The following is a 14,269-nucleotide window of genomic DNA, read 5'->3' as shown; positions in this document are numbered from 1 at the left end:
GAGGTGCTGGACTCACCGGCCCTGGAGGTTTTTAAACTGAGACTGGACACAGCACTTAGTGCCATGATCTAGTCAATGGACTGGAGTTGGACCGAGGGTTGGACTGGATGATCTCTGAGGTCTTTTCCAACCCAGTCCATTCTGTGATTCTGTGATCAGTGAGTGGTTTTCTCGTGGTGATAAACTTGTAGGGATTCTGCAAAGTTATCACAGGTTTTTTCCCTGTGGTTTTAATTCAGTTTGAGTTTGGAGTTTGAAGGGCTGCTTTTTGTTTGAAGTTTCTTATGCCCAGACTTCTTGCGTTTTCCTTTTCCCGCAAAATTTGAGTTTGAGATATATTTAAATTTATTGCTTTGGTTTGATTTTCTGTAGAGAACTGAAGGCATGATTGAAGTTGCTACTTGCAGGTCGTAAACTCGAGACATGTCTCTTCCTTCAGATTTTTTTTCAGTAAAAAATCAGTGTGGTTCTACCTACTGAAAACATGTGTATCTTAATATATAATTCAGGCATTGTTGTTCTGTATTCTGACTCTTAACGTGGAAGTATTTTTGTGCTCAAGCACAAGTATTTTCCAGGCAAGGCCAATAAAGAAAAGTGTTAAATTTGCACTGGGATGATATCTAAGAAAGTGTTTTCCATCGTGGTGGGGAGGGAGCTCTGCGGTGTTTGCTGGCGGGCAGCTGATGGCTGAAGCAGGTTGGGAACAGTGATGTAGTTCCCACAGCGGCTCTGGAGCCAGAAATGTTGGCTTGACATCAATTCTAAAGTGAGGATGGGATTCAGTGCCCTCGATAGGCAGCTGCAGTCCATAATTCAGTCTGTGTTTTTGTTCCAAACAACAGAAAACACCAATAACCTTGCTAGAATCCCATAAAAATAATAAAGAGTGAGAGGATAAACACGAGTGAAGGATATTTGAGTTGAAGAGAGAAGTTAAGCACAGAGGTTGACATTCTTAAAGAAGCAAAGTTTGGATGTTTTTTTAGTATTATGAAAGTTATAGGAGGAGGGGAAAAGAAACAATGAGTATGTGAGCAACCATGCAGGTTACTTGGGAATGGTTCAGTGTACGACTAGATGACATAGGAGCGCAGCTCAGAGGCTGCAAAGAGAGGTCCTCAAGCATTTAACAGGTGTACAAACCACTGCAAAGCGAGGAAGGACTCTTGCCGTGACTTATGGGGCTGTTGGAAGGGTACGTTGCTCCCCTGTGATGCGCAGAAGGGGCTGACTGGAGTGGGTGAACCTGAGTTGCTCTCGGTACAATGTGATTTGCAGGTTATCGTTCCCCTGCCCACCTGGAAAACGCAGAGCCAGGAGCCCGTGACTGACAACATGGAGAAGTTTGCTATTGAGACAGAGCTAATTTACAAGTATTCCCCTTTCAAATCGGAACAGGAAGTGATGGAGCAGTTCAATAAGATCCGTGGTGAGAAAGGTACGTATGGATGGTGCTGGTCATGGGCAAGGTGTTCGGGGTTTGGCTGGGATTCACCCGCTCAATTGTTATTTGCTCAGGCACCCTGGTGATCATCTTTAACCTCAAACTAATGGATAATGGAGAACCAGAACTGGATGTGACTTCCGACCCCCGAGACATTCAGATGGCAGAAACACCCCCAGAGGGAACGTAAGTGTGAATGGTATTACAGGCCCTTGGGCTCTGATCAAATTATGTGTTGGCTGTAGACTCTGTGTGTGTGTGTTTTTAAAAGGCTTCTCTCTTCTCTGGTGAATTGGAGAATTCAGAAGATCTTTAGTTTGTTCTTTAGAAGTTTGAAGTGCATGTAAATGGCCCACGGGCATTATTGTTGTGTGTCGGGTGTGGGTGTGGATGCCTGTGTCGGCTTGTCTCAGCTTGATCAAAGCAGCAAACTCACTGCCCTTCTTTAGGCACCTTAAAGCAAAGGAGCCCTAAGCCGTGGGTTTTATTTTCCACGCTCATCAAAGATATGTTCCTCAGAATGAGAGCTGGTTGTGAGTCTCGTTGCTCTCAAACTGATGTTCAGTTTAGCGATTAACTGACGAGGTGCAGAGCAGAGCAGCCTCCGGAGCGGATGATTCAGACGGCGTGTGTCCCCAGGCCTTTGTGGGAGCAGGGCCAGCTCCTGGACATCCTGCGGAGGAGGGAGGGGATGTGCTCATGTTGCGGGGGAGTAACTTGGGGTTCTGCTCACTGCAGAACAAGGTTTAGATTTCTTAAAGAGAAGCACGACTTAAAAGAGTTTGGTGGTGGGTTCACTCTGTGATTTACTGCATGGGGGAAATACACCAAGCCGAATGCTGCTGACCTTCTCTGCAGGTTCCTGTACCTGTTCACAAAGCAAACTTCCAGGCGTCTTTCCTCCCTGATAACTGTTCAGTCTGGAGTCTGTGTCCTGGAGCTCCGGAGACAAACTCAGGCAAGGCCTGTGTCCGTTGCAGTGCAAACAGTCAGGATTCCTCTGTCCCTGATAACTGTTTGCTCCAGAGTCTGTATTTTAGACCTCCAGAGGCAAACTTTCAGGTGAGGCCTTACAACCATATGCAGAACAGACTTTCAGGAGACAATATTCTTAGGAAATAAAAAATTTAATGGAGCAGAGTAGCAGAAGAGCTGGCTCAAGCTGGTGCCTGCACAGAGGTGCCCCAAGCATAGAAAGCTACAAACTTATATATTTACAGACCATTCACACTGTGATTCAGTCCAATAGCAACATTTCACCACCAGGTCCTTTTGCGCCCCATTGGACGCTTTTTCCCTGACTCCTCGTGGGCCTTTGTTTCATTCAGCTGGAGATACTGTTTTTTGTCCATAGCCTTGCAGGTTCTGTTTTAGTCTGAATAAATGCTTTCTTCTCAGCAAAGTGCAAAACAGGCCCCGTTTTGCAGTTATCTGTAATGTCTCCGTGTTAGCCTTGGGTCGTTGTTTTCTCACTCGGTTCCGTTTTTCCCAGCAAAACACAAACTAGACTTTATCTTGCAAGGGTTCAGTGTAGTTTGCAGTTGCCCTTGGTAAATATGAGCAGGACTTCACAGCTTAAAATTTTAGCAAATCTAGCCTACCAACTAACATGAATCAAAGAGTAGATTAAAAATTATACAACCTTGTATCTTTAAATAATTAATTACATTTTGTCTGCATCTACTTAAACTAAATGATTAGTATTGAACTTGAATCGTGCTCATCCACTGACCTGTAAGTAGTAAAACTATTGCCATACAGCTCAGGTATTTAGCAGGGAGGGCTCAAAGTGGCTCATCCAGGCTGTCGTATTTATAGAATGAAGTGGTTGACTCGTAGTCAAATTGCAGACAGTAAGAAAAGTGTGTATGAGACTGTGCTCTCACAAGTTCCCGGCGTTCAGCTGCTGTTCTGCTTCCTTGTAGGTCTCCTGGAAGGAGTCCTTGGCCTGGTTACGTCTCAGGCCCTTCCCTCCTCTGGAGCCTGGGCCAAACTGCTCTGGTTTGGCTGGTGGGGTCGAGTGCACCCGCCACAGCTCACAGGGAGGAGCAGACAGTGCTCAGGGAGAGCTGAGTGTTTGCTCAGCTTGTCTGGGGGGGATTCTGACATGAGCCCTTGGGAAACTTTGTTCACTTGTAGTCTGAAAAGGAAAAACTGAGCTGAAGTGAGCCAAATGCTTGATTGAGTCGCAGAGCTCCTTGGGCACACCTAGCAAGCTTTACCGTTTTTATGAAATTACATGCTTCTTCCCCGAGGTTGTTGAATTTCCTCTAAAAACACAGCTTTAAACACTGTAAACCTATTTATTTCTGTACGTATTAGCTTGATGTTACTGAGTACGCAGGTGCAGAAAACTATTTGGGAGCCTCCAGGGATGTAATGTGCTTCTCGGTTTGTTTGATACCTGCTGGTGAGATTTCGTGATTACCACTGATCACTGGAGAGAGCTTCTTCCTCCTGCCCTAGTGGTGCCTTTTCTGTGTGTGACTGGTGCAGTTTCTGTTGAGCAGACTCCTGACTAACGGAGCGGTCGGAGTGCGCCCTAGCGAGTGGGGCATGCACTTGGTGTTAAATGGTCTGGTTTATAGGTCTGAGCTTTGTTTATCCAGCTGTATTCAGAACATCCTTTTCAATTTACAGTAATATGTGCATCAGTGTTTTGTAACAGTATTTAAAATGTACAGCTCAATAGAAAATCTCTGCAGAAGACATGGGTAGAAAAAAAATTAAAAGAAAACCCTTACTGAATGTAGCTGCATGGCAATTAAAAGAGGAAAGCCTTTTCCCCAGCTTTCTTGCTGGAGGTTGTCTCTGCAGTGTGTTTGGAAGTAGACAGCTGTGAGCTGGGATCACAGAATCACAGCATGGACTGGGTTGCAAAAGCCCTCAGAGATCATCAAGTTGAACCCTTGGTCCAACTCCAGTCCATTGACTAGATCACGGCACTAAGTGCCATGGCCAATCTCAGTTTCAAAACCTCCAGGGCCGGTGAGACCAGCATGTCCCTGGGCAGCCATTCCAATGCCTGACCACTCTCTCTGCAAAGAATTGCTTTCTAATCTCCAGCCTCAATTTCCCCTGGCAGAGTTGAAGCCCATGGCCCCTTGTCCTATTGCTGATGCCTGGGAGAAGAGACCAATCCCCACCTGGCTAGAACTGTCCTTCAGGTAGTTCTAGAGAGTGCTGAGCTCAGCTCTAAGCCTCCTCCTCTCCAGACTAAACAACCCCAGCTCCCTCAGCCTCTCCCCATAGGGCTTGTGTTCAAGTCCCTTCACCAGTCATGTTTCTCTTCTCTGGACCCGCTCCAGCACTTCAATCTTTCCTGAACTGAGGAGCCCAGAACTGAACACAATACTCCAGGTGTGGCCTCACCAATGCAGAGTACAGGGGAAGGATCACTGCCCTTGTCCTGCTGACCACGCTAGTTTGGATACAGATGGTGACAGCAATAGCTGCACGAGGTGTGAATCTTGCCATAGGTGCTTCAGATCCACCAGACAGCGCAGAGCAGTGCAGGAGATCAACGGCTCTGCCGGTCACTTGGCTCCCAGGGAGCAGTTTCTTGAGCAATGAGAATCTTATGAGTTTTGTCCATGGAGAAACTTGTCTCTTTGGTTTGAATAGAGGAGGAGGCTCTGTGACAATAGTATGTCATGACTCTTCTTAATTGGAGTGCAGTGAAGGGGAAAAAACTGTGAAGGAAAGAGAAGACTGGAAGAGACTCCAAGATGATCACTGTGAATAAAGAGACATAGGTTATGCAGGGCATGAACCGATGGAGTCATCTCTGGGCTACAGGGACCGGTGTGGGACAATGTCTGCTGGTCCGGGAGGAAACGCTGAGCAAACCGCTCGTCTGTGCGAGCATTCATCCCTCTCTTGCAGAAAGCCAGAGCGCCGCTCCTTCCGTGCCTATGCTGCTGTGCTTTATATTGATCCCAGGATGAGGATCTTTATCAACGGACACAAAGTACAAACCAAGCGACTTTCCTGCTGCCTGTACAAGCCAAGGTAAGTGTTGGACCCAAAGTCTGCAGACGTGTGGGACCTTTTTGAGTTTCTTTACAGAAAAGGGTTAGTTAGCATTTTTCTCTCTGGGTGTATCCTGCAAAAATACATGTTAAAGCCACAGAAACAGATCATAAGAGAATGGGATATAGTACTGACATAAGGAAGAAAGAGGTACATAGTGGAAAATCTAACGCCTTTGAAAATCACATGAGTAATTCATGCAATTTGGCTCCCTGTCAGAGCAAACAAAGAAATGAAGATACTGGTTGTTCAAAATACCATATCCATACAAAGTTGTTTAGTACCTTTTTTTTTTAAGTAGGACAAAGAAATACATGTGGTGCGTGTTAGACTTACTACTGAAAAGAAGGCAGACTGAGCACATCAGAACAGTTGCTTTGAAATTAACTTTTATGTGTAGCTGATGTAGTTTTCGGTAGAGCTTGGGAAATACTTATCCCTATCTTCCTTTTAAATTCCCTTAAACAAAACAGTTGAAAGTGAGCTGAGGTGTGCAGCCAGTTGGCTTAACAGAGACTGGACAAGGTTATAAGGATGGGACAGGAAAGGAAAACATGTATTTGTTTGAGGCAGTAGTGTTCTTCTGTCCCAGGGAGCACACAGGCTGCATTCCAGATACCTTAACATGATTTGTCTTAGTAAAATAGTAGTAATTCTATAGAGTATTTGCAGATTGTTTTACTATAACATTTTGGATTTCAGTAGTGTTTCAATAGTGTGGTCTCACTACCAAGCCATTGGGTACTTTGCCTGCAGTCGATGTCACCCCACTGATTGCTGCCCGCAGAGCCTGGCCAGTTCTCAGCTTACAGCTGCTCTGTCCATCAGGCTCATATTTCCTCAGCTTCTTACATGAAAATGTGGGAAGTAGTATCAGAAACTTGGAAAAAGTCAAGGGAGATTACACCTACTACTTTGCCTTTGTTGATCAAGCCAAAGTTGTTCCACTGTAGGAGGCAGGCAGTAGGTACAGCCTGACACTGTGAATAAGTCCTGATTTGCTGGGTAGAGGATCTCTGAACTTCTATCTGTGTTTTACCTACATGTGCTGCTTCCTCTTGTGCCACAGCCCAAAAGTACCATGGAGAGGAAGCGGAGGAGGAGGGTAGAGGTTTTTCTCTCATCAGAGGTCAGCTTCTAGTGAGACTCAGACAGGCTGCCACTGCTAGGGCATGGCGCTCACATTTTGATGATAATATAACGTGGACCAGGTCACCTCAGATGTTCATCTGCTTCAGTATCTTCCTTTTCAGGTGCCTGGTAGTTGATGCCTGGGAATAATTTTGTCCTAACCTGCAGGACTGTAACTGCTCAGCAATGGTAATTCATGACCAAGGAGTGATCTGACATGGAGGGCGAGAGACCCAACTGCAGAACGGGTTACACTGGCTGATGAGATGAGAAATGCTGTGCCATGGTCCCATAACAGTGGTGCAATGCCAAGTGCTCAGGACCAGTTGTAGCAAATGGAGCTGGTGCTGGGGGATGAACCCTGTGCTGGGCTAAGGTGCCCCACGCTGACGCTCACCGGATTAGTGCTGGGGCAGGTGCATCTAACAAATCTGCTTGTGCCGCATCTTTGCAGACTTCTTGTAGATCTGCTTATGATGGCAGGCCAACAAAAGTTCCCTAACGCTGTAAAGATATTTACATTTAAAAATCTCTACTCCTGCAGCAGAGTAGTAAAGACTGTGCAAACAAAGCCTTCCTGCAGAGCACAGTGTAGGTGTTCCTGGACTTGGGGCAATTATTGTAGCCTTACCGAGTGTTACTGGAGTGTGTCCAGGCTGCTTCCTTCTGCTCTCAGACTCCTGATGCCTGGTTTGGGCTCCAGAAGCTGCGTGGCCATTGAGACAAGGCATGGAAACCTTCCCTGTGGGTTCTGAGAGCCAGCACAGCCCTTGGGGTGGGTGTCCACGCTGTGCTCTGGACAGGTTGTGGAAACTCAGCGTTTCACCTTCACACGCCTTACCAGAGCTTAGTCTGCCCTGGGTGGCTCTTTCATGAGAGAAAACTAGTACGTCAGTCCATCGCGAGAGTGAAGTTACTTTGCTTTTACAGCTATGGGTGATTTTTTTTCCTTTTTTTCCCTGAACCTGCTGAGAAGGTTGCTTATGCCCTTGATTTTCCCTTTAGAGTTGGGTTCAGAGCTCATGCATCCCCTGTCAGTCACTGGGCTTTGAGTGCTCTGCAGGTTAGTGCTGCTCCCCCTGCACTTGCACAGGGACCCTGATTTGTATGGGGGCATCCAGGGGAGGTGTACCCCCGTGGTGAGGTGTCTGTAGAGGACAGTTGGTCTGGCAGCGATGCTCAGCTCTGTTTTTTGCAGGGCCTCCGTAGCCCAGGCCAGGTAACTGCAATTTTCCCGGTCCAGCAAAGGGACAGGTAAGGGGCAGCGAAGGGTCTCCTGTCTGACAGCCCAAGCAGACAGCATGCTGTGTTTGGTACGTACTCAAGGGCTCTTTGCTCATCTTTGGGGAAGTGTCATGATGCCTGAGCCTAAACAGGTGTTAGTTTTATTCATATCCTCCTGCTAAAGGCCAGTGAACTAGTGTAATAGAATGCCATTCATCTGTCAGTATGGAAGCACCTCTGCCCATCCATATAAGAAAGTCTGTTAATAAACAGAGCCCGTGTGGAGATGGGCGCTGTCAGACTGCACCTGTGCTCAGCCATTTGCAGCAGAAAGGAAGGGTCGTTTATCTGTAATGGGAGGGTTTTGAGAAGCTTTCCATATATATTCTCTCCTCCTTTTTGCTTCCTCTAAGCCTTTGGATTTCCTACAAGAATATTTCACCCTCATCAGCTACTGCAGAAGACGGTATTGTGGTTGCAGCTACTACTGAAGTATCTCTGACTTAAAACTGCATCAAAAAATGCTGAATTCCTGATATGTAAACCTTCATGTCCATTTATTGAGTCTGTTGAGAAGAGCAGAGTAGCATGTGGAGACCCTGTTCTCTCATACAGTGATGAAATCTTGGTTTGACTGTACTGCTTTTTCTGATTAATAAGTTTTGGTCATCACAGGATGTACAAATATACTTCAAACCGTTTCAAGACCCGTGCGGAGCAGGAGGTGAAGAAAGCAGAGCACATGGCGAGGATTGGTGAGTCTGCGGGGTACGCATGCATCCTGATTTGCTGTAGCGAAGGAAAGGACTTAAAGAGGCTGCCTTGCTGGATATGACCTGAAATTGCTTGCTTCTGTGATTATTATAGTTGCTCAGGAAATTAATTATCACAGCGACTACAGATGACCCACACTTACTTCCGTATGATAGAGGGAACATAGATGGTTCCCTAAGAGCACTTCTCTGGGGATACACGTACAGAATCACCCCTGGGGTCACAGCTGCAGCCTGGCTAAGCTGCCGCCCTGTTACCCACAGTTCCGCTCTCACGTTTACATGTCATTGGCTTTTGGTTCTGTTCTCTTTCTGCTCCTTCCCTGTTGAGGCAGTTGTTCAAAAAATAGCTTTTTATTCTGTCACTTGATGTGAAGTGATTGACCTGGATGTACAAGGCCCCTTGAGGACATACCTTTTGTCCATCTAGTCTTCCCTTCCTATTAAGTCCTGTAGTCCTCAGGAGAAACCAAATTTGGCATTGTTGGATATTCAGCAAATAGACATTACATAAACATACAAATATAGCATATAACTTCATTAAATTTGCACAGATTTAACATACTAGGTGGTCTCCCTAACCCCTGATGGGGAAATGCCATAGTGAAGGAGGAATCTTGGAAGCCGTAGAACATGTTGACCTGTATCTTCTGGATGGTTTCATAAATCACCTTCATGAGTCAATCAGAGGCATCCTTGGGTCAGAGCTGCCCTGGGCAGCGTGTGTGTGCGGGTCAGGTACCACGTGCTGGTGCCGCGTTCAGCCTGTGCACAGTCCTGAAGGGCACCATGATTTCAACCCTGCCCAAAGCAAACCAGCAAAATGAAATGGTGTAAATTGCTGTATTCCCCATTCCTCCTTCATGAAGTACAACCTAACAAGATACTTGAAACTATGAACTTGAAGCAGATTTTATACTGTGCCTCAGTCCTCATAGATGAATTTATTTTTAGATTGAGTCCTGTAGCCACAGCAGGTGTTCAGCACACACTTGCATTGCCTTCAAGAAGATGCAAATAGCATGATTTAGAGAGGCTTCTTTCTTGCAGCAGTTGATGAAGTCTTAATGATGTTTAAAAGGTGAGCTTTTGTGTCTTGACACTGAAGAAGCTGCCATTCAGTGTCCCAAGGCTAAGAACAGATACCATTGGTATGGAAACATAAACTGATTTAATCACCAGAGCTAGCCCACTGCCTCTGGTGGGGAAGTGCATGCTGAGCAAAGGACTTTGAACATGGTGCTGAAAACTCACGGCAACCCTCAGACTGTTTTCTGCAAGATTTGATCACACGAAGCCTCCAGGACTAAAACATTAACCTCAGCTTCAACAGCACAGATCTCCTTTCTTTGCTTCTAGGAAAATGAATTTGATCTGTATGAACCAAGTTCTCTTGTTCTGCTGTTGACAGAGAAGATTAATTTCTTGTCGTCTCCAGCATACGTTTTCTCTTCAGGATGCACAGCACTCTTAGGAGGGATCTTCACCAGTCGTTGTAGTTGATGTGCAGTTTTCTGTTTCCAAAGCAGGGCTGTGTGGTGAGAGGTGGCAGGTCTCAGCTGAGCAGTCCCAGGATGCCATGGCTGCCTCCCAGGGATGTGTGTGTTGGAATCCATCAGACTGTAGAACTCTGCTGAGGGATTGATTGATGAGTCTCTGGAAGTAGCTAATGGGCTTGCCGAACCATAACTTTAGATAGCTGAAAAATAGCTGGAGGGGTTGGGGCAGGGGGGGGGAGGAACAAACAACAAACCAACAAAAACTAAACCAAAACAAACAAACCAGAAAAAAGACTCTGGCCATTTGCGTTCCCATACCTGCACAGAAAAATGTGCATTTCCATAAGTAACGCTGACAGTGGCCTGGAGGACAGTGGACACCAGTTGTCAAACATTGGCTATAGCATCTGCGTTCCTTTTCTCTGGCAACTGAGAGCCTTTCTGGAGAGGTGCTTGGTAATCTCCAGGAGCTAATTGCTGTCCTGTCAGCTTCTTGCTTACCTCATCCTCTGTAAATTCTAGGCAAGGTCACTCTTCCACTGTTGCGTTTCCTTGTTTTGGGTGTCTTGCAGCTGCAGTCTCTCCATTTTGGGAGGGCAGGGGGTGCAGTGGTCACAGGCTGTGCTGCGGTGCTGCAGGGCTGCTCTGCCTTGCTGTGAGCCGCCCCAGCTGGACCCCCACGTTATGTCTGCGCCTGGCAGCATGTACCACTCTGCAACCTGTGCTTCATCGTTTCTTCTAGTCATCTTGCATGTAAGCATTTCCATTCATGCTTTATTTGTACCAGTTTATTTCTGTTAGGAATCTCTCCAGCTCACCCAGGCTGCCGTGTCGCTGCGTGCTCTCTCAGAAATTGCCGATCCCCGCGGCCAGGTGAGCGCCGCAGCCGTAGCACTCGCGCCCAGGCGGGTGCTTGCAGGTGGCAGCTGCAGCTCCAACTCGCCCTGCTCAAGCAGAGTGTTACTGGCCAGTCCACGTTTACCCGTGGAGCTCACGGTCTGGGGGACAGAGGAAGATTACTCAATCAACTAATTCTTGTACAGCTGTGAGCAGAACAGGCTTCTAACCTGAAAGGGAACAGGAGAGGATTGTAGCCATTGCACTTTTGGATGGAGAGCATGCAGATGCAAGGTGCATGGTGCTAATTTATCAAAGCACCTTGTGTCTCTATTTTAGGAAGGTGTCTTCTCACTGAAAATGAAATTTATTGGATGAATCTTAAGCAATACGAGGACGATGTGTACCTATAGCCAGGCAATCCTGTTGGTAGTCTGGGAGAAAAGCGAAAGGGAAACTTCTTTTAAGTGATCAGGTGTAGTGGTAGCTTTTCGAAACACTGTATCCAATTTTGTGTGTAGCACAGATTTTTCTTTTTCCGGGTAAAATTTAGCAATTATCAAAGATAGAAGCATTTCTGAGAACAGCCCTTTTCCTTCATCTCTGCAAGTAAATTATGTCTTTGTAACCCCTTTTCATGTCTGAACTCAGTCTTTGTTTTGTGAGAGCCCCTCTCTGCCTTTATACTTCTGGGCAGAGCAGGCAGGGCCGCTTGTGTCCGTATTCTTTCCAGCTCCTCTCTGACTTCCTCATGGATCCTTCCTTTAAACAAGCTTTTGCAGTTTAGCCCTGCTGTTATGCTGATGTTGATTGTGAGCCCTGAGCAAGTTTGAGATGGCATGTTGGTGGCGCCCTCTCATATATAAGGTTTTATTTTGTCATTTATGTTACCTTTGTACTGTTGCACCTGGCAGTCCAGCAAAGGCTGCTTGGAAATTGATGTCCTTAGATGGATGCCTTACGATACTCTGTACTGAATGCTTGGCATTGTTCTTTTCCCTTGTGTTTCAGCGGATGAGAAGGCTCGCGAGGCAGAGAGTAAAGCCCGTGCCCTTGAGCTGCGCCTGGGTGGGGATCTCACGCGGGAGTCCAGGGTGAGTGAGCCCTGCTCTTCAGCAGCACATCTTGCTTTGGGCACCGGGGTTCAGAGAGCCAGCTGTGAGCAGCACCGGCTGTGAGCAGCGCCAGATGTGAGCAGCGCCGGTTAGAGCAGCGCCGGCTGTGAGCAGCGCTGGCTGTGAGCAGTGCCGGCTGTGAGCAGTGCCGGTTAGAGCAGCGCCGGATGTGAACAGTGCCGGCTGTGAGCAGCGCTGGCTGTGAGCAGTGTCGGTTTGAGCAGCACTGGCTGATTCCCCTGTCCGTGCCCGGGCTGTGGGTCGAGCAGGCGTTGCTGTCGGTCACGGTGCGTTACCAGTAGTGCTCAGGCTGTTCTGTGGTCTCATCACCACTGGACGTGCTTCACCACCCACGTGTGGTTTCCAGCCCGAGTGGTACATGTACTGGTGTTCTCCTGCCCACAGCCTCCAGTCTTTATGGGCTGGGAGGGCAACCCCCAGCCCCTGGGCGCTTTGTTTGATGTTGGCCTCTGTGGAAGAGGCCGGGGGCACGTGTGGTATTTGAACAGAAGTCATACAGGGTGCTTTTTGGCTGTTTCCCCTTCCTGTTTGTGCAGTTGGCTATGAAGCACTTGCGCAGGGGCTGTTGGAGATGGGCCGTTTGCCTGTTCAGCGTGGCTGTGGCTCTTGTCAGGAACAAGTCTTGAGACCCAGCCTGTGACTGTGGGTACACCCTGGTCAGCCAGGGGCACCTGCTTAAAATCTCTGTACTTCCTATTGGCATCTGCTGGAAGCAACAGTATCCGAGTACCCTGGCTCCTTCCTGGTGTCTCCATTACCCTCTGGTTTCAGTTATCTTAGGTGTTAAGTTACATTTAGCCGTTTTCTTGCAAGCAACTGCGTAGCTGGTTAAGCAAGCCAGCAGCCAGCACTGCCCTGAACACAAAGCTGTGCAGATTGTCATGCTCCACTGTTCATGAATTCTTTGCATTTATAACATTTCTGAGATCTTCTTGAAGGGGGAAAAATAATACAAGTGAGTTAATTTCATGGATTTCACAGCAGCAGTTTTGCTGTGCAATGCCTGTTTGCAGGTGATGCTGCGTCAAGTCCAAAACTCTGCAATAACCATGCGCCGGGAGGCTGATGTCAAGAAAAGGATCAAGGATGCAAAGCAGCGGTGAGTGCAAGGTGGTTCAGAGCTCTGGTTTTCCCAGGCTGTTCGCTCCACGTGCTCAGCTGTCTCTCCTACTTTGCTTGTGTGGTGGAGGAAGCAGTTCAGCTCAAAGCTTAAATGTCTGTGGGCATCCCGCATGGGCTGTTAAACTGAGGGGACTGAGTTTGCTGTTCTGTTTGCTTCTGATGTTCCTCTTTTACTTGCTGAAAGACATCTTTGGATTTGGCATGTTTTCTGTAGATCTTTACCTGTTTTTCATGTCAGCTTTTTTCAGTGTTCTGCTTTTTCACCTGAAGGTAAGATTCAGGGAGGCAAACAAATGTTAGTATGTCCCAGTGAAATGGCCATTAGAGTTGTAGGGATGTTTTCTAAAAACTTTCCGAGTTCTGCTGTAGTCAGTGCTATTAAATCCAAAGGCATTGTTCTAACTTAGTTCTGGTTGCAATTAAATTCACTGTTGATGTACTCACAGGAACATCATCTCTACAGTTTTCTTGCAAATTTTTCATATGCATTTCACAAATGAAGTTGTAATCAAAACCAAATGCTCTTAAAACAAATCCTGAGCCTGAGAAAGTTGGGGATTTGTATGTATAGAGTCTCTGTTCCCACCTGGTTCTTTTGCATGCTACTTTACATGGCTGCAAGGTCAGAACGATCCCAGACTTGTTGCCAGAGATAGATCTAATGTATCTTAAGATGCTAAAAATGAATAAATAAATACAGCTCTAATTTGAAAGTGCCAGGAGCTGTGATCTGAGGAATGCAGAAACTCTTGGGAGAAGCTCTCATTTGCAGCTTCCACGTACTTTTCCATGTACAGCTTCTTTTAATTCACAGAATCACAGAATCCCAGAGTGTCAGGTGTTGAAGGGACCTGGAAAGCTCATCCAGTGCAATCCCCCCATGGAGCAGGAACACCCAGATGAGGTTACACAGGAAGGTGTCCAGGCGGGTTGGAATGTCTGCACAGAAGGAGACTCCACAACCCCCTGGGCAGCCTGGGCCAGGCTCTGCCACCCTCACTGGGAACAAGTTTCTTCTCAATTTTAAGTGGAACCTCCTGTGTTCCAGTTTGAACCCATTACCCCTTT

At 46.9% G+C, this 14,269-nt stretch overlaps 1 protein-coding gene across 6 annotated transcripts in view; it reads left to right on the top strand.

The window, feature by feature from the left end:
• MORC2 (MORC family CW-type zinc finger 2) overlaps nucleotides 1-14,269 on the top strand; it is a 48,953-nt gene that overhangs the window by 17,988 nt on the left and 16,696 nt on the right. For all 6 annotated transcript variants that reach the window (XR_010466843.1, XR_010466844.1, XM_065034006.1 and 3 more), the window contains 6 exons: nucleotides 1,282-1,441; nucleotides 1,522-1,633; nucleotides 5,333-5,458; nucleotides 8,510-8,589; nucleotides 11,955-12,037; nucleotides 13,093-13,178. Coding sequence is in view for 4 of the 6 variants with exons in the window: in XM_065034006.1 (XP_064890078.1) it covers nucleotides 1,282-1,441; nucleotides 1,522-1,633; nucleotides 5,333-5,458; nucleotides 8,510-8,589; nucleotides 11,955-12,037; nucleotides 13,093-13,178 (647 nt within the window). In the remaining 2 variants the exon portion in view is untranslated. The remainder of the gene's footprint in view (nucleotides 1-1,281; nucleotides 1,442-1,521; nucleotides 1,634-5,332; nucleotides 5,459-8,509; nucleotides 8,590-11,954; nucleotides 12,038-13,092; nucleotides 13,179-14,269) is intronic.

The sequence above is a fragment of the Columba livia genome, chromosome 17, assembly GCF_036013475.1.
Source record: "Columba livia isolate bColLiv1 breed racing homer chromosome 17, bColLiv1.pat.W.v2, whole genome shotgun sequence".
NCBI classification, from domain to species: domain Eukaryota; kingdom Metazoa; phylum Chordata; class Aves; order Columbiformes; family Columbidae; genus Columba; species Columba livia.
The sequence above is the reverse complement of the archived record's forward strand: the minus strand, read 5'-3'. Positions and strand labels throughout refer to the sequence as shown.